At 40.3% G+C, this 20162-nt stretch overlaps 2 protein-coding genes across 2 annotated transcripts; one reads left to right on the top strand and one right to left on the bottom strand.

Annotated features, from left to right (window-relative positions):
- Positions 1 to 1486: 1486 nt before the first annotated feature.
- si:ch73-261i21.5 (zona pellucida-like domain-containing protein 1) lies at positions 1487 to 13309 on the bottom strand. Its single transcript, XM_062405618.1, has 10 exons — positions 13207 to 13309; positions 8392 to 8618; positions 8127 to 8311; positions 6266 to 6338; positions 5076 to 5173; positions 4207 to 4287; positions 3715 to 3883; positions 3105 to 3222; positions 2961 to 2981; positions 1487 to 1738 (listed from the first exon to the last, which is right to left on the bottom strand). The coding sequence occupies exons 1-10, from the start codon at positions 13298 to 13300 to the stop codon at positions 1596 to 1598; spliced, it is 1209 nt and encodes a 402-aa protein (XP_062261602.1). The 5' UTR covers positions 13301 to 13309; the 3' UTR covers positions 1487 to 1595.
- Positions 13310 to 18471: 5162 nt separating this feature from the next.
- LOC133969540 (histone H2A) lies at positions 18472 to 19814 on the top strand. Its single transcript, XM_062406097.1, has one exon. The coding sequence runs from the start codon at positions 19009 to 19011 to the stop codon at positions 19393 to 19395; it is 387 nt and encodes a 128-aa protein (XP_062262081.1). The 5' UTR covers positions 18472 to 19008; the 3' UTR covers positions 19396 to 19814.
- Positions 19815 to 20162: the final 348 nt, after the last annotated feature.

The following is a 20162-nucleotide window of genomic DNA, read 5'->3' as shown; positions in this document are numbered from 1 at the left end:
TATTGACTTACACACTCCGAGCACGTTATGGGGAACACCAGTTTATTTGGCAGTAGTGCAATGTATTCAAATCCTGTAGATGCGGGTCAGGATCTCCAGTCAATGTTCATATCAAACATCAGAATGATGAAAGCATGATCTCAGTGACTTTGACAGTTAAAGTATTTCTGAAACTGCTTTTCACACACAATTGAGTTTTTACTCAGAATGAATGGTATCAAGTGAGCAGCAGTTCTGTGTTGATGAGAATTGAGAATGGCCACATAGGTGGGATCTGACAAAAACACTACGGTCACTTTATAACCTATCTACAAACTAGTGAGTAGAAAAGCATCTGAAAATGAACATCATGTCCAACCATGAGGGAGATGATCTGCAACAGCAGAGACCACGTCGGGTTCACTCCTGTCAGGCTACAACCGATGTCTGAGGCTGCAGTGACACAAACTCAAGATGGTTAAGGAGGAAAAATGTAGCCAGGGTCTCAATCCGGTTGGGTGTTCCTGGTAACCCTCCATTGGAAGGTGCCAAGTAGTGGGTCAACTCAGAGCCCCATGTGGAGCTATAAACTCCTTACCGGATCTCCAAGGCTGAGTCCAGCCACCCAATGGAGAAAACTTGTATTTGCAACCTTGTTCTTTCGGTTACTAGAGCTTGTAACCACAGGCGAGGGTTGGATGGTAGATCGACCAGTAAATCAAAGCTTTGACTTGTGGCTTGACCCCTTCTCTACCACAATGATTCGTTACAACTACCGCGTTCCTGCTAATGGCGCATCTACCCAACCGTCCATCTCCCCCGACAACGTGCACTCACTCCTTCACTTGGGGCAGCAACTCTCCCCCAAACCTGGAGAGGGTAATCCAGCATTTTCCAGCAGTGAGAGAACCATGTCCTTGCACAAGAAGGAGCTCATTCTCATTCTGCCTCACACTCAGATGCAAACCGCACCAATGAGCAGCGTAGAACAACATCATCTGCGAAAACTAACGCCGCATATGGACCCAACACACCATGTATTAACAGTCCATATTAATGGTGGTGTTGTAATGGTGTAGGCAATAAACAATTTGTAAGGGATGAGGGGGGATGTTATCCGGTGTCAACGGATGTGAATCCAGTAGGGCCTCTGTGATGGGGTAGAACAGAGATTGGCAGCTTGATGAGTAGATGACAAATCTGCATAAATGACGCGATGCAGTCATGGCATTGTAACAGATTCTCAGAGGAAGGTTTGTACCATCTTTTGGAATCTGCTCTGAAGCTGTATGAGAGCGATGGGAGGAAAGATCCAGGGTTTTTTCTGATAAAGTGCTCGCTGAGTGTACACCAGCTTTTAAAATCACATCCTGTAAAAGGATTGTTAGAAACACCTAAAAATAAATCAAAATAATCTTTATCAAACGCCTTTATTAGAAATAGAAATACAAAATGTTTGAGCCTTTAGTAGCTATAAAATATAAAAATAAATGTTACTACAGCACCCATAACCTTGGTTTAACAATTGAAAATACCCCACATATCCATCAGAATGTCTAAAGCTTTGTGCAAGAATTTGTTGAATGGGCAACAGGACTTCTCCGCACCCTCAGTCATTATTTTGTGCACAGAATTGTTTTGTTTGATATGGAATTGGATTTCTGGTAAACAACGAAAGCCAGCAGCGTGAGGCAGATGACTCCAACAGTGCCGGCAATGACTGAAACCACCAGCACAGTGTCATGGTTCTTCTGAATCCCTGGAAAGGAAAAAAACACCCAAAGAATTAGACCACATAGAACAATGTATAGTTTTTATACTAATGAGCATAACTGTATGTATGTACATGTAAGCATTGAACTGTCAACTGTTTCCCCTGATAGTTCACATAAAGTAGTAGAGTAATGACATTTAAAGATCCATCTATCCATTTATTTTGTATTTTGTATTTTTCGACCGTGACAGGAAGTCATCCAGTAGCAACTGTTTTCTGAACACATCCAAACACGTGCCTTTAGTTGGATACCCTTGAAGGCAGGTTGAACCGTCTGCCCCATCACTGTGTGAAGGGACCCGTCCTGTAGGATTGTATTAGAAAGATACTAAACCTGTCATACCTCTTTTACACTGAAGTATACTTAGGAATTTTAAATGCCCCTGGAAGGTTGTGGGGTGGGGGTTTCGGATATTGTTCTGCTATCTGATAAGCACTTTGGTGGAAGCTGGATTCCTTTATCTGATATGGAAGTGAGACGATATGGAGGGTTTGAACTTCCTCACTTCATTTTTCATGTGAACGACTGATAGCAACACTTTGAATACCTTTGAGGAGAGACTGTATGAGGCCTATTCCCACACTTGTTTTTGGAAAACGTATTCCTTTATCCCGATGTAAACTGTAAAGCAACAATTAATAGAGCTACCAGATTATTGAGCAGGGGTTCTACAGGATGTTTACAGCCATGTTCATGTAATACAGTACACCATTCTTTTGACAGAATACATGCTATCTATGCTGATAATGTATTAAGTTGCCAGGAGCTGTAAATTCACCACTTCTAAGCAGAAGGCAGAAGATACAATTCTCTTTTGACTGCAGCCTCTGTCTGACTCAAGATCAATCCAACGTGCATGCCCACTTCTTACAGTGATTGGCCAATATTTCCAAGATGAGGGATTGAACTTCACCCATAAGAGATCAACACTATGAATCCCCTACATCAGAGACTGTCTCAAAGCCTCTGGGACCAAAGCCTACCATCGAGGTGCTCACCTGCACCTTCGCCTCACAGGAAACGCTCTAAGACTGGGTCCCATTTACATTTGTCAAGTGAGGAGTCTTCCATTTTGGACCAATTAACTCAATAAATTATGTGTAAATAATCTGAAAAATCCAAATCAACAGAGAAGTCCATACTAACTGTTATCAATCTTATTAGATATTGAAGATTGAAGTAATCAAATGAGAGAACTTAGCATACCTCCAGATCCCAGCATACTGCCTACGAGAAGAAAAGACAAAGGAAACCCTTGAGTCATTCATGACCAAAAGTAAATTCAAACTTAAAACATATAACAGTGCCTGTGTTACTGTTGTATATTTTACAGAGCATGTGGGTTCTTACCATTATCTAAGCGGGTAGTGATTGGGCCTGAGGTGATCATGGCTGAGTCACTCACTAGGGTACCCTGGTTGTTGCTGATGCTGCGACGCCTCCTGGAGCTGGTGCCGCTTGTGCAGTTCTGCATGGGAATCAGGTACTTGTCATTTTGGTTCAGACAGTTTTGTGTGTGTTACATTTGTGCCACAAAACCAAACAATCCAAGAAGGTACATTTTGGATTGGCTGCACATTAATACTGACAATGGTAAACATGCAAATAGATATGTCGAGCACAGAATTTAGCATTTTTTGCTCAAACTAAATAATTGTCGACCTTTACATAATGTCTCTTTAAAACATAACTTATGTAAGCATATGCAAATTATATTTTTTCAATTGCTCTCTTAAGAATGAGGCAAAAATTGAACGCTATGGAAAAGCTACATATGAATGCATTTTTTTGACCATATATCTAGGTCAACAGTGTACCATTTGTGCAGTATCCTGATAAATTAAGTCGATGCTAAACTATTCTTTATCTACAGTGCTAACAATCATTGCCTTTGGATGGAGGGAAGCCGTTAGTCCTGTGTAGACAAGCAGAAAGTGGTTGTATGGAGGAGGAATCTGACCTGGGTGAGGCTGGGGCAGAAGGAGTTTACACAGAGCCTGGTGGCACAGTGGACGTAGTAGATGGAGAGAGCTTCTGTGCTTTGGACAAAGCGGAAAGCTTCGAATGAAAAGCGGGCACCCTGTTGCTCTCCATTGGTTCCTACTACAGTCTGGCCATCCAGGTCACACCTTGAAAAAGAGGAGATGGTGTTTACGGGTTTTTTCTACATGGTTTTATCTATTATCTGTAAATCGATCAAATCTGATCAAAAGACACAAATGATTTTACTACTAAAACCCTCGTATTTGCATATGATAAGTTTAGATCAAAGGTGAACCTATTATGTTTAGATTTATAAATGATACATTTTTAATCCCTTTGGCTGAAATTATCAAACAATCAACAACTGGGCCAACTCCACATAGTAATAAAGACCATGATGTGGTTGAATACTCAAAAAGCAATTTAGTGCAACTATGTTTCTATTTTACTTTTCATCTTTGTAACTCACCCGACAAAGAGATCATGGTATGTGTCTTTAATGTTGAAAGGCGAGGATGTGGCATAACATCGGTCTAGGAGCACGTTGAATCTGCCAAGTTTTGGTATCAGCACATGTTTAAGGGCAGACATACAAACATTTTCAGATCGGATCACAGTGGCTTTAAAGAGTATTCAGACCCCTGCAATTTTTGCAGACTTTATTGTGTCATTGATTTTTTATGGATACAATTTTTGGTTGAGTTGCTTTGATTGTTTTTTTCTATTATCAGTGATAAGTGTCTACAATTTGACTTATGGCAAATAGAATTGACTGGCCATTATTTAGAAAGACGCATATATGTGTCTATATTCTCACTGGATTTCAGGACAAAGACCAACTCATTAGGTCCATAGAACTATGTAGACTTTCATGATAACATTTTATATAGGGGCATAGACCAAAGCAAGGGGTTAAAAGCATTTATAAAGCTACCAGTGTTCCCAGGAGCACAACTCTGCTTCAAACGAAGAATGAGGTTTGGAAACACCAGAACTCTTCCAGCCAGCCCAACTGACCTTTGGTCAGGGATATGACCGAGACACCTACAGAAGCTGAGGCTTTTTTTCATGAAACATGAGGCTCACCTCATTTCAGTTTAGTTAGTTAGATAGAAAATTTTCAATACATTTTACAAAAGACTGCACGAAGGCTCTAGGTTTTGATTTTCATTAAAATTTTGCTTAACTTTCTAAAAAAATGTGTTCCCACTTTATAACTGAAGATCAGTGAGTTAAGATTGGTGGGCACAATTGGAATTAGGACAACAAAGCATTGAAAAAAAGATAACAGGGTCTGAATACTCTCTGAAGATGAACTAAAACCAGTATACTCTGTACCTGTTGCTGAGGTTTGATGCCCTTACTTCTACAAAGATCCTGGTCTTTAGCTCCAGGCCTCCGAGGGGGATTTGGAGGATGGAGGAGTAGCTATTGTCCTTTACATCCAACAACAGAGGAGAGGAGAGGAGGCTGTTCAGAGTGATGCATGTTGTTTCTTCTGACAGAATGAGTTCTAGTATCAGTTTCAATCTGGGAGAAGACAAGGGTCGTTCTGCTGACAGTGTCTGGGCTATATGATGTAGTTGTAAATAATGCCAGCATCATTATTAGTCACATCTATAGAATATTATCCATTATTCAAACAAAGGTACAAGGATGACTGAGTTTATCTGAGCTGGCCTCATCAAATTATTCCACTTGACATAGTTTATTTATGTCTGTTAGGTGATCTGAATTCAACAATACATAATAAACACATGAAGACAGGAAACCTTTTCATGCTAATTTAACTACCAGAAGTTATAGTTCAAAATTAGTGTATCCTTGAGTTTAGCCCAACTTTCTGCATTTATATTGATAGTAGGAGAAATGGCATCAGAACTGTCTGAGAGAGTCAGAAGTCAAGTTGTGTTTCTGAGCAAACAAGCTTTCTCAGCTTTAAATCACGACACTGCGGAAGATTTCTAATGGTCGGTGCAGGAACCTGAAGTGCTAAAGACTACAATAGGCTTTAATTAAAACAGACCATTTACCACTTGTTTCCAAAGCCTGATCAGGCTTACTAGAAGTGATCAGATGATCTGTAGATACAGAATTTGCTGTCATTTATGTTAGATGCTGTCTTTTCTCATGGATGTTGAAAATATTGTTGTTGTGTTGATGTGCTCTGCCACAGAGAACATCTACAGCACCTCTGTCCACCCAGGGAGAGGAAGCCCTCATTTGCAATTCCCTATGGCATTTCCACATTTGTTTTTTATGTAGTTTTTCTTCACTTTAGTCAAGGGTTAAGGTTGGAGGATATTGCACCTTGTTAAGCCCTATGAGGCAAATTCTTATTTGAACACGTGGGTTATACAAGTAACATTTCATTGCTGTTAATAAATGATTTCCTTGATTTAAAGAATGTAATGTACATCTGGAAGGGTGACCTGATGCTGTTTATTCCACTGTACTATGTGTGTGTGTCAGTTTTTTTCTGACTGATCATTTAAAGCTGCTTTCTGGTAACACCTCAGATGTTTCACCTTGAAGAGTCCCATGCTAAGTGTGCTGACAAAACTCCCATTATTGTCTTTGACTGCCAGACGGACCCCAGATCTGTTGGTCAAAAAGAAAAAGTTCCGTCAACAGCTGGACTTCATTACAGGAAACACCTGAGTGGTTGACAACCAGGTCATCCTTCATTTGATACATGAGGGAACAACACACCAGGGTGAGATTCCAACCCTCCTGAAACTAGACACACAGCTAACACAAACCTCTGAGGACACTGCTGCTCCTTGAAGCCTCTCTAAAGATGGTAACGTGAGACTTTCTAATAAACACTAAATCTGTGGTTAATTTATCATCTGCAGAGGAATAAGCTTTGACAAAAAAAATCATTAATAACTGTCCTTTTTATCCATAGTTGAATGTATTTGAATATATTCGGCCGTTTCTACTGATTTGTCTCACTTAACTTTTATTTTGATATCCTTACACACACCACATATTATAAACTCAAATGACAGTATAACAGTAAAGAGTTGACACAATAGATCAAAAATATTATCTCATGCTCGCTTCTCTGGATTTTAATTCAACAGGGGGAAAAGCTCCCCTCTAAAGAGGATGGAGCAGCATCTATTAACTATCATGTGAGGGATTGAAGAAAACATAATGACTGACTCAACCATAGAACTGAATCTGTTGGCAATAGCTGTTCGAGTTAACCAGCCACTTCCTCTGCTATCTATTAAAACTGTTAAAGTAAAACAAATTCCTTCTAATGCAACTGAAGGTTTTAGTAGGTTTAGAGCAGTGTCAAACTAGACACAAACAAAAAAGAACGTACATTCAATATAATTGTATAAGAATATAAAAATAAGTTATCTTGATTTGCTAAGCAAGAACAGAGTGAAGGAGTGTACAATCAGCAATAATTGTAATTATTGTGGGAAAGTTTTCTCCATCTAACAGCAGCAATGGAAAATTACGTATTTTTAATAAAGGAAAATAAAACAAAGCTACTTGATTCTACATGTTTATATGAGGATGGAATTATTGTGGATATCGATTGGTGCTTACAGTAGCCAATTGCTGCTCTCATGCTAGGATCGGCAGTAACTAGCAGCTTGTTTAAATTAGAGAAAAACCTTTACTTCTGACTTAATACTTAAGACTTGATAGAGGAACTTAGGATCATCTTAAATACCCACAATCCATTTTGAACAGATGACATGATAACAGCATTATAGAGTATTATCTGTACACATTCTCTCACATGATATGTTTCTTTACACTGTATATAAAATGTTATTTTTTACCATTCATATTTTTCTTTATTTCTATACATTTATTTTATATTTATATTTATTACTGCTGATGTCTTTTTGCTGCTGTAATATTTCAAATTTCCCCAATGCGGGACTAATAAAGGACTTGTCATCTAATTTATATACATTATAGTAGATACCGAAGCTTTTGGGGATTTATACAACTTTAGCCACAAAGGGTTTTAAACTAAGAATTTGATATTAGACCTTTTCTGTGATTTTACATCCTCATTCACAAATTATGTATGTTCTCTCTTGTTAAAATGTTTTTTTCTATATATTTCTGTGGAATTAACTGATCAACCGGTCAATGTAGGTCCTGTGCTCCAGTCACTCACCGGCAGAATTATAGTCACAGGGTGAGAGTAAAAATTCCAAAAGGCATTATCATTGGATGCAGTATGAGTCATGAGTCACCAAACAGTTTAAACTGTTTAACAGGAAGAGAAGAGACAGAGATTAAGTGTTGGAGTTAAAACAAGAGATAAATGAGGAGTTAACACAGGGAGACAGGTTTTAAACCAATGTTTTGTTAATTTCATGGAGCTTTTTAACAGCTGGGTCCACTTACACACTCATCTGAGTATTGTTGACCAGGTACTGCAGAGGGTAGCGGCAGGAGAAGCTGTACATCACCTCTTGGTGATACGTGATGGCTCCTGTACCGGGGTCCTTCGAGCAGACCATGCCTGCGATGTTGATGTACTCGACATGGGAGAAGTCTGAAAACAGGCCAGTTCCCGCCTCCTGGGTGACCTTTGAAGAAAAGAGTTTAGTTTGGCTTTGTAAAAATCTATTGTGAGAGTTCTGGGTGTTTTGAGGAATTGATAACTTACTGTCAGAGTGCTGGAGCAGGCACTGATGCTCTCCTCTGTAATTGAGAAGTTGAATCTAACGACAGGCGGGTCCACTGACCAGTCAGCTGTCCCTTTACACAGGTGATTGGAGTGTACTGAGTTGAGTGACAGAAGAGACTCGTTGTATCCATTGAAATAGATGGGGCACAGAAGGATCTGAAGGTCCAATGTCTGAGAGCCACAGACGACCTTGATGTCTGAGTTGACTGAAGAGAGAGAGCAGAATCAACTTTAAGGATCTGCTGCTGTAAACTGTAGCATGAATTTTTAAAGTGCACTCTATAGATGTATACACATTACACAGATGTATGCTCTACATGTACCGTGCCCTCTCGGGCTCTAGAAGAGAAACATCACAAGTCTTGAAACTTTATTATTTTTTGTAAATGACAGGAAGCCCATATCAGAATGGAGGGGAGGAATCTAGTGGGGGCATGTGGGAGTCTGTCTGAAAGAGTTAACAGGTGAGGTGCTGAGTCCTAGTTATTTCTTCAACACTATTAAAAGATATATTCAAGTTAGAACCAAAAGTGAACCATTTAAAGAACTGTTTTACCTTACAACAATTCAAGGTTCCACAAAAAACTGTTTGTTTATGGGTTCACTGAAGAACCAGTTCAATTGGGTGTTTTAGAAAACCAAAAGAGGTTCTTAAACTAAATTCCCCTCTGGATCAAAAAAATATTCTATCCATCAATCTATCTATCTATCCAAACATCCATACATATAAACATACATAATACATAATCAGTAACCTTTCAGAAAGACTTTGTTTCTACAATTGTATTTGTAGAAAACTAAAACCCATTATTTTGAAATATACCTGCCTCAACTAAATTGTTGGAAAAACCCTTCAAATATTTCCCTCAGAAATATGACAGCACATAAATAATGAAATTAAAATTATCTGAACAAAGGAAATTGAAAACTCAATTCAGTCAGTGTTTTTTTATTAGGAGTAACATTTCAATTAGTAGTTCAACCTCACAATGAAAATAGAGACCTTACCTTGACAACAGCATTTTTCCGATTGTGTTGATGAACAGAATATCAGTTTTAGCTTTACATTACAACATATGTAAAAACATACTGCCGGGTCCGTCAAGTTAAACATGTAGGGTTGAACAGCTAACTAACCATCCAGGACAACTCACAGCATCCAGAAAGGGCATTGTAGACTATGATTGCAGCAGGATGGCTAGACATTTAGTATTGAAGTTATCCTTCAAAAATGTTTACCCTCATCATTGCTGCTAAAAAGCTTTTCCTGATGATGTTTTCCTACATTTGACATCTATTGCACTTCTATCTGTCCTGGGTGAGGGATCCCTTTGATGTGGCTCTCTCTCTGAGGTTTCTACGTATTTTTACCCTGTTAAAAGGGTTTTTAGTAGTTTTTCCTTACTCTTGCTGAGGGTTAAGGACAGAGGATGTCACACCATGTTAAAGCCCTATGAGAAAAATTGTGATTTGTGAATATGGGCTATACAAATAAAATTTGATTGATTTTAATTGTAATCTCCAAAAAACCATATGTCTCCTGCACCTTGAGTGCTATGGACTGCTCCAGCCCCAGCACCATCGGTGCTCAAACTCTATATGATATGTAATATTAAAAAGCATTAGCTTTATGGTTCCAAGTATACTTTTAGCAATTTCACCTGTCTTATTTATTCTGCAATAAGCAACATGTTTTTAAAGAAGCACAACAGACATTTAAAATAACAATTGGTGTATGTTCCTGACCAAAACACCAGAGGATTTATAAGATTCTGATGAATTCAAAAACACAAGAATTTGAAACCTCAAAGTAGAATAAATGTTGTGTTTGAATAATTCGAACAACAAACACAAACCTCAAAATAATTACAGAAAGTTAGACAGAATACTTCACTTTATTAATAATAAACAGCTGTTGTGGGTCCCCTTTGAAGACTGGTGGCAGGAGGAGTCCTACAGCTTTGACAATCTGGCCTGAAAAAAAGCAAAGACATTATAAAGACCAGGTGATATTCTCAATAACACATGCCATGGAACATGGTAAACTTCCATTTTTTTGTATTGGAATAATTGGTGTGGATATGAAACTACAAGAATGAAATCTTCGATCTTCCCATTATATATACACTACCATTCAAAAGTTTGGGGTCACCCGGACAACTTCGTGTTTTCCAAGAAAACTCACACTTTTATTTATCAAATGAGTTGCAAAATGAATAGAAAATATAGTCAAGACATTGACAAAGTGACAAATAATGATTTTTATTTGAAATATGAATTTAGTTCTTCAAACTTTGCTTTCGTCAAAGAATGCTCCATTTACAGTTATCACAGCCTTGCAGACCTTTGGCATTCTAGCTGTTAATTTGTTGAGGTCGTCTGTAGAAATTTCTCCCCATGCTTCCTGAAGCCGGTCAAGCTGCTCCCACAACAGCTCAAGGGGGTTGAGATCTGGTGACTGCGCTGGCCACTCCATTAGAGACAGCTTACAAGCTGCCTGCTTCTTCCCTAAATAGTTCTTGCATAATTTGGAGGTGTGCGTTGGGTCATTGTCCTGTTGTAGGAGGAAATTGGCTCTAATCAAGCGCTGTCCAAAATGGAGTGATAGCCTTCCTTATTTAAAATCCCTTTTACCTTGTACAAATCTCCCACTTTACCAGCACCAAAGCAGCCCCAGAAGGCCACCATCCCGGAGTCGCCTCTTCACTGTAGACATTGACACTGGCGTTTTTCGGGTACTATTTAAAGAAGCAGCCAGTTGAGGACCTGTGAGGCGTCTATTTCTCAAACTAAAGACTCTAATATACTTGTCTTCTTGCTGAGTTGTGCACCGGGGCCTCCCACTTCTCTTTCTACTTTGGTTAGAGCCCGGTTGTGCTGTTCTCTGAAGGGAGTAGTTCACAATTTCTCGCATTGAATAGCCTTCATTTCTAAGAACAAGAATAGACGGGCAAGTTTCACATGAAAGTTATATTTTTCTGGCCATTTTGAGAGAATAATGGAACCCACAAATGTGATGCTCCAGATACTCAACTAGCTCAAAGGAAGGCCAGTTTTACATCTTCTCTAACCAGCTAAACAGTTTTCAGCTGTGCTAACATAATTGCACAAGGGTTTTCAAGGGTTTTCTAATCATCCATTAGTCTTCTAAGGCGATTAGGAAACACAATGTACCATTAGAGCACTGGAGTGATGGTTGCTGGAAATGGGCCTCTATACACCTATGTAGATATTTCCTTAAAAACCAGATGTTTCCACCTAGAATAGTCATTTACCACATTAACAATCTGGGGCCCCCTGCTTGAGCTGCTCCCCCCGCGACCCGACCCCGGATAAGCGGATGACGATGAGTGAGATGAGTGACAATGTAAACAGTGTATTTCTGATTAATTTAATGTTATCTTCATTGAAAAAAACAGTGCTTTTCTTTGAAAAATAAGGAAATTTCTAAGTGACCCCAAACTTTTGAACGGTAGTGTACATATATAATTCAGTTTTTCAAATGATATCTAACCCTCCCATGTTAACTGATGCAGCTGTGCAGACTGCAGGGCAGAGCTTCATGCTCGTCCGGGATCTACAGTGATAGTTTCAACTTCCAGACTAGTTAATTTCACACTTTCACACACAAATCTGGCAAGAAATCTCACTGATAATTAATATAAACAATATTAATGCAAAATAAACTCTCATTAGAATAGAATATGCATTTGCTTTTCTCCCAACATATATTTAACTTTTAACATTTTCCCAAACACTAAATATATGGTAAATAGTACTTTGCTAGTGGTTAATTAATCGTACACTTAGCCTGTTTGTATATTAAACACAGGAAAAGCAACTAATCCAGCATGTACTTTATTATTTGTTGAATTGTGTTTTGGCCATTGCATTCACTTTTACAGCCTCAAGAAGGGTGGCTAGGGGGTCATGTTAGCTAACGTAGCTAATGCTAATGCAGCTAACGCTATCTAGCAAGCTACTGCTTAGTTCGCTCTTTAACCAAACGATGTGAGACCAAAACCATTATAATAAGGTAAAAGTGTCATGGTTACTAAGACTCCACCACAGATGAATAACACATTGTAAGACTGAATTTACCTTGACTGTAGATCTCCAGCTCCAGACCAGAGGGCGGGAAAATATGCATTGATGATGTACAGACAAAAAGGCGATGTTACATTCTTCTTGCCCCAAAAAATGATGATTTAACATGAAAAGGTTTTTCGAATTTTGTTACATTGACATACAGCAGTTACCAAGTTTGATGACACATTCCCTGAGTGACAGTGTAAACAAGTAGGACAAAATATTGACATGAGTCACAACCAGTCTATGACTGTTTCAATGAAAATGTGAATTCTTGTTCCACTATTCATGTCCCCTACTGGCCTCCTCTCGATAGAAGTTGCCAAGGCTTTATCAGAAATAAAATAATTTTAAATAATTGAATGTATCGTTTCTGGTCGTTTTCAGTTGATTGGTCGACTGACCAACCAACTGGTCAGTCGACCAACTTGGATGTGAGCTCCAAGGCTGTAGTTTAAAAATGCTTTGTTATTATGTCCTCCTAACTTCTCAAGGCGTCTTTTAAAAGGTTGTCTCGTTCTTAAAGCTTTTTAAAACACCCCACCCTGACCCTAGATAAAGACTCTTCTATGATAGCCAGTCTGCCACAGTGCTGATGCTTATTGGGTTGTAGTGGGAAGAAAAGAGGGAAGTGGGGGATGGTCGAAGTCAGAGCAGCAGCTGGATGAAAAGGACGAGAGTGTGAGTACTGCTGGTTTCACTGACCTGGACTTCTGAATGTGGAGTGTCCGACGCAGGCATTCTGAGCTCGGGCCAGAAGGAGTGTCGCAAGTGGATATGTAACAAGGACCAGCCACATTGTCCTCAAACTGCAGGGACAGATAGAAGACAGAAATTGGACATGCACCAAGGTCCATCCCCAGAGAGCTCAGAAAACAAATGAATTGCAAGCTCTCAAATGCTTTCTTCAACATCCCAGTTAGAACTTAATTACTTCATCATAGGTGAATGTCCTACGTCCATGATCCTGTATCTCAAGTAATATCAACAAAATATACTTAAATTACTAGTGTAAAAAAAATACTAATCCTGGCCTGATTGATACATCTTTGTATCTGTTTCTGCACAAGGTGCAGCTAGTTTAAACTATTTATTTACCCATTAAGGTAGTTCTGTCCAGTGATTTCAACCCAGGGGTTTTGTATCACAGAATAAATCTGGGGGTTGTGAGAAGATTAAAAACATTATAACATTTTTGTAAAATATTTGATAATCTGACCATAAACAGGGGGAAATGCTTCTCGAAGCCACGCTAACAATGTCTTTCTTTATATAAGGGATGACATGACTTTGCATAATACTATATTCATAAATTATGTTTCGTGCTAAGATTTTGCATCAAGTCTTGATCTGAAAAGTATGCAGTAACCACAGCTGTCAGATAAATGTAGTGAAATGAAAGCAATTGGAGTAGCCTACCGATTCTATAATATAGTGGAGAAGCTCTGATGTGTATAAAAATAAATTAAATGGAATCATTCGGTTAAAGAAAAAGTGTACTTCAGTCTATTTATCCAGTGAATATTTAATTACTAAATATTACAGACTGGGAAAGACTAAACTGAAATAATGCAAATACAGTCCTCATACAGAGGAACTAAAGAATGCATCAGAACCTTATAATTAAACAGGATACAGTAAATAGGATTTGGTGTCACTGTCTCAAAACCTTATTAATGAAATAATGTTTTTTCAATCATTGGACAGAGCTTACACTGAGATGAGACAAGTAACCAAGAAATAAGAAGGAAAATAGAGTGATAGGCAACAGTGGCTGTCTAATCAATCATATTCTAACAGAAGTTATAGCTGGTAGGAAAACTATTTTGTCATTATTTCTTTAAACCTATATTAATATTTAAACAGACTTAATTGTTCACAGAGATGAGGAGAGTTTCCCCTTACCTTGTGTGGATGCTGCATCCACCTCTTTCCCTCACTATATGTTGTCTGTGTGAGCTTATTCCTCCATGTCACACATTTATACTGACCTCCTTTCTGGCACAAAGGAGATGACAGGGAAGAGAGCAACACAAGCTGGGGGGGTCCTACATCCAGATCATCTGTCAGACATGGAACAACAGAGTGGCCTCTATGATATGTCTTTAGTCTCGTCAGTACCTATAAATTAAACTTGTCATTTCAGCATGACCTCATCTGCAGTCATTTTTCTAAATAAAGTGTCTTAATGTGCCCTAAATCTCAAATCTAGGGATCTGCAAGAAAACCTTTAAAGTTGAATTTACACAAGCTCATTGATGCTGCTCTTAATATGTTTACTTTCAGCTTATTATTATTTAATGTTGATTTGAAAATATGGTTGTTTGCATTTTTTTCTAAATAAAATATAACTTTACAAACTACTTATTATTCAACTTTCAGCTAAATCCTAAAAAAAATACAGGGGAAACTACAAAAAAAAAAAATGAAATATCCACGAGAACTTAAGGCAACATCCTGAAGACATATAACATAACCTGAATGTTAATACTTGCAGAATTGTTTCAGACATTTTTAAGCAAGAGCACCCAAAATAGGCCATTATATGAATCCTGTTCACTGAACTAGTATGTTTTTTTTGTTGTTGTATTCCCTCACTTCTGCCGGGGGCTACCAGCCTTTGTTCAGAAATGAGGTCTCCTGCACACCATCACAGAGTTGGAGAGAAAGGCACACCCTGCCAAACAAAACCTTCTACAACTGTCACCTGAAACACAAATCCCCCCAGATCCCCTACAGGAACCCTGAAGCCTAAGCTGAACAATGGAGGGGAGATGATCTTACACTGAGCTCTGCTTGGAGCAGGTGTCCCGTCAGCAGCCATAAGTGTATCTGAGTGGGTTAGTACCCAAAGGGGAGCTCTGGAGATCTACTTTTTCTTAATCTTGGCTGCAAAGGCTTGCACCAGGTATGGATGTTAGTGTTAAATATGAATTCTTCTCTCATGACTCAGGTTTGATTCAGTCAGATCTGGTTCTGCATCTAGTTCAGTTGCACATACTGGGTTTATCTATGCTGAGAATAACTTTCTTTCCAACAAATCTGTATGTTTGCATCGTAACGTTTTATTCATTTTTGGAAGGTGACATCACCGTCATCTGACACACAAGTGACACACACTTCATCTATGACTGGGAACTTGAACCTGTTTTTTGTTCTTTATCAGCCATTAAGGTTTATTCCCATCCACTCTTTAATTTCTGTTCCCATTACCCAAGGGCCTTAATATCCAGTTCATCAATGATTGAAGCTGCTCCTTTCATTGTGTGTCACAATAACTAGATCAGCATAGTGTCATGGCCACTCTATTCCGCTTTGGATGTTTATTATATACATAAATTAATATCAGCCTTGTGCTTAATCACGTGACCAAGATCTACTGATTGCAATTTACAATACTTGAAATTAAATCTCATCACATTATGTTTCTTCACTGGCTACAAAAGGACTTCAAGGATATAAGATGTCTGCACATTTTATTGAGTGTAATGTTGTATTGCCTGCAAATCTCATCTGGAAAACAACTGCTCAGAAAAATAATATACTAAAAGTCAAACTAAAGAACGATCTGAAGTGATGGACCAGTAAAGAAAGCATTGCCATTGGATTTCTCAGCATACCTGTCTGAAGGCCTTTGCCATAGATGTGTTTAATTCTACTAACAGACCGAATCTGTCCTTTATGACTTGAGTTTAACTACTGTGTGTTGTCCCATTTCAATGCAGTAAATTGTAATTTTTTTAGGGGAATTGCATAAAGACACAATCAGTAGAGCCATGGCTACCCACTGTTTCATATGGGAAGTTTTTCATTTTGATTCTGTATTATCTATCATCATTTACAGTCTTTTTTCTTTCATCCAGGACTGTGACTGTGGCCACATCATGGATTCTGATTGTGGATTCTGATTAATATTAGATACACAATATGCCTACTCACATATACTAGCCTATCGTGGTGATACAATATTAAAATTGTCAATGCGGCTCCCTTCATCTCTGTCAGGCATTTTATTTGACACATCTCTCCATTTCTCCTGAATGTTTTTTTATAATGTGATTTCATTGACATACACACATCTATTGCATTTCTGTCCGTCCTGGGAGATGGATCCCTCACATGTGATTCTCAGGTTTCTACCCCTCTCTCTGTGAAGTGTTTTTGGGGTAATTTTTCCTCTCGTGCTGAGGGATGTTGCACCTTGTGGATTCCTATGTGACAAATTGGGATTTGGTTTACAGGCTACACACATCAAATTTGAGAGATTTATTGGCATTGAAACAAATATCAAATATATGCTATCACTCCAGTGCACGCCTGCATACTTTCCAACTCCAACCACGACACGGTGTCGCTGTTCCACCACTTGTGGCCTTACTGTGTGGAAAAGATGGACATTACAAGGAAACCCAAACACATGTGCATGTAGCTTAATACAAGAAAACTAAAACCCTCTGCCTGAATGACTACTGCCCAGTAGCACTCACTTCCATCATCATGAAGTGCTTTGAGCGGCTAGGCCAACCGTTTATCACCTCCTCCCTCCCTGACTCTCTGGACCCTCTTCAGTTTGCCTACAGGTCAAATAGGCTGACCACCCTGTTCACGCATGACTGCGTGGCCACCCACAGCTCCAACACCATCGTCAAGTTTGCTGATGACACATAGGCCTGATCACCGGCGACGATGAGAAGGCCTACAGAGAGGAGGTCAGAGCCCTGACATCTTGGTGTCAGGACAACAACCTCCATCTCAACGTCAACAAAACGAAGGAGCTGATCGTGGACTACAGGAAGAGACAAGGAGTGACACGCCCCCCTCTCCATCAACGGGACCACGGTGGAGCGAGTCAGCAACTTCAAGTTCCTCGGGGTCCACATCACTGATGACCTGACCTGGACCCATCACACAGACTCCATCAGGAAGATGGCCAGGCAGCGGCTCTTCTTCCTCCACAGGCTGCGGAAGCTCCACATGGACTCCAGAATTCTCTGCAACTTCTACAGGTGCACCATAGAGAGCATCCTGACTGGCTGCATCACCGCCTGGTATGGCAGCTGCACCGCCCTGAACCGTAATGCTTTACAGAGGGTGGTGAAGTCTGCCCACCAGGCTCAGAGACAGTTTCTTCCCCCAGGCCATAAGACTTCTAAACTCCTCTGAACTGCAATAACTCCACCAGACCAGCAACGTGACATATAAGCATATTGCACATAAATTCACTATTGTTGTTTTATTTTGTCTTCAGCTGTTTATATATATATATATTTAGATATATATACTTTATTTCTATTTTAAATTTTGATATTTTATTTTATACTATTTTTATTTTATTTGTTGGGGTTGTAATTACTTGAGCATTGCTAGAAGAGAGCCTGTGACTCAAGCATTTCGTTGCCAGCAACTGCTTAATGTTATTGTTTTGCATTTGACAATAAAAAATCTTGAATCTTGAAAAACTCTGATTTAAGCGGAGTGTCAGGCTACAGTTTCACTATATCTAAGGATATTCAGCGTAAGGCCTGGATTAATTTGGCATTCTTTCTCACCTAAGACAACAATGCTGCAAAATCAAAGACGCGGCTTCACCACACACTACAGGGTCTTTGAAGATCGTCTCTGTGATGGTTGATGAGTGACTTGAGTGACTTGATTGCCTTCAGTTCGCTCTGTCCGCCTCTACTTGGAGCTGGTCTACTTGGTCAGAGCCTTGGTGCCATCGGACACGGGGTGCTTGCTCTGCTCGCCGGGCAGCAGCCGGCGGACAGCAGTCTGGATCTCCCTGGAGGTGATGGTGGAGGGCTTGTTGTAGCGCGCCAGCCGCGAAGCTTCTCTCAGCTCAAGATGCCCATGGCCTTGGAGATCACCGTGTATTGGTGCACCTGCTTAATCACGTTGTGCACGTAAATAGCGGAGCTCTCCTGCCTGCTACTGCGTCGCTTCCTGTCTCCCTCTTCGGGGTTTCGGTCACGGTCTTTTTGGAGTAAAGATCGACTCGACGCCGAAACCATCGGTTCCCCTGGCGCAGCGCATCGCAGCCCATGTGAACCGCACAAATGTTTAACAGGGGGTCGAATGGGAGGCGCATGGCTTTCCTTGGAACTGTGCGCCGCGGCGCTTCCGCGTGTTGAGTAAACCATGTGTTAGGCACAGGGGCTGATTTTGCAGGATCAGGATTTTTTCTTTACACATGTCACTGGAGAGCGAGGAAGGAACGCGGCGCTGGCTGTCGCCCCATCGCCATCCTGTACCTATAACATAGCCGTTCAAATGAGTGTGTGCCTTTCCTTCTCTGCCATTGGATCACTTCTGATCGGAGGACCGACTATAACGGAAAATGCGCTGAGCCATTGGTTCATATGTTTCAGTTTCACTCCTCCAATCGGAAAAGCCTCTGTGGTTTATATAGATTTCCTGATTTTTTTTATTACGTGCAGCAGAGCTGTGCTCGCGTAAACGCCATTATCCTGACACTGTTTTATCGTCAACAACCATATTTAAACCATTATGTCTGGTAGAGGGAAAACTGGAGGCAAAGCCCGAGCTAAGGCCAAGTCTCGCTCCTCTCGGGCCGGACTCCAGTTCCCGGTGGGTCGCGTCCACAGGCTACTGCGCAAAGGCAACTATGCGGAGCGCGTCGGGGCCGGGGCTCCGGTGTATTTGGCTGCCGTGCTGGAGTATTTGACAGCTGAGATCCTGGAGCTGGCCGGAAACGCTGCCAGGGACAACAAGAAGACCAGGATCATCCCACGGCACCTCCAGCTGGCCGTGCGCAACGACGAGGAGCTCAACAAGCTGCTGGGAGGTGTGACCATCGCGCAGGGAGGCGTGCTGCCCAACATCCAGGCTGTCCTGCTCCCCAAGAAGACGGAGAAACCGGCCAAGAGCAAATAAAGAGTCGCCGATGGCCTCGAAGTCATTCGGGGCCAAAGGCTCAGCTGGGAACCGGCTGATTTCAATATCAGTGTTTGTTTTTCTGCTTATGGACGAACAACCTTCCACACAGGGGGCAGTGTGTGGTGTTGCTGTTTCTTCGTTGTAAACATCCACTCGCTTCTCATCGGGACTATTCATAGACTGCTGTGTAGCCACTGTTGTGTTGTTGGTGTGGGAAATGGAGGCGTTCTCTACAGGCTGGGGATAATGAAGACCTCGGCAACAAGAAGGGGGGAATCCCGTTGTCAAAATGGACCAATTCTTGGGGGAGGGTGTTTTTATTTTCACATTGCTGCTACAAAACGTGCTAAATTGTGGTATGGATTATGTCATGTTCAAATAAATATCCTGCTGCCTTCTGGCACAGGGCGAATACACCAAGGCTTTTTTTAGTTTTCATCCGGGGACCTGAAGTTTGTCTTTGTGAGGCATGGATGAGCTCCATCTTCTCGGACCCCAAAGTGCTACAGCTGTGTTCTTCCTCCACTTCAATTGACACCTTCTACACTTTCAGCTCATTGTGTTTGTCTAAGTTGATCAGTGGAAATGTGTTGGTTGGAATGTGATTATTTGTCAGTGATACTTTTGTTATTAATACAGAGGTTAAAAATATTGAGATTAATTGAGGTTAATGTGTGATTTGCAGACACTTGTTTTCTTATGTCCCTGACTATCTCTCCTGTGTGAGGGGGTCACTGTTGTTTCACACATTCTACGCTGTGTTG

This window comes from Platichthys flesus, chromosome 15 (assembly GCF_949316205.1).
Source record: "Platichthys flesus chromosome 15, fPlaFle2.1, whole genome shotgun sequence".
Taxonomy (NCBI): Eukaryota; Metazoa; Chordata; class Actinopteri; order Pleuronectiformes; family Pleuronectidae; genus Platichthys; species Platichthys flesus.
The sequence above is the reverse complement of the archived record's forward strand: the minus strand, read 5'-3'. Positions and strand labels throughout refer to the sequence as shown.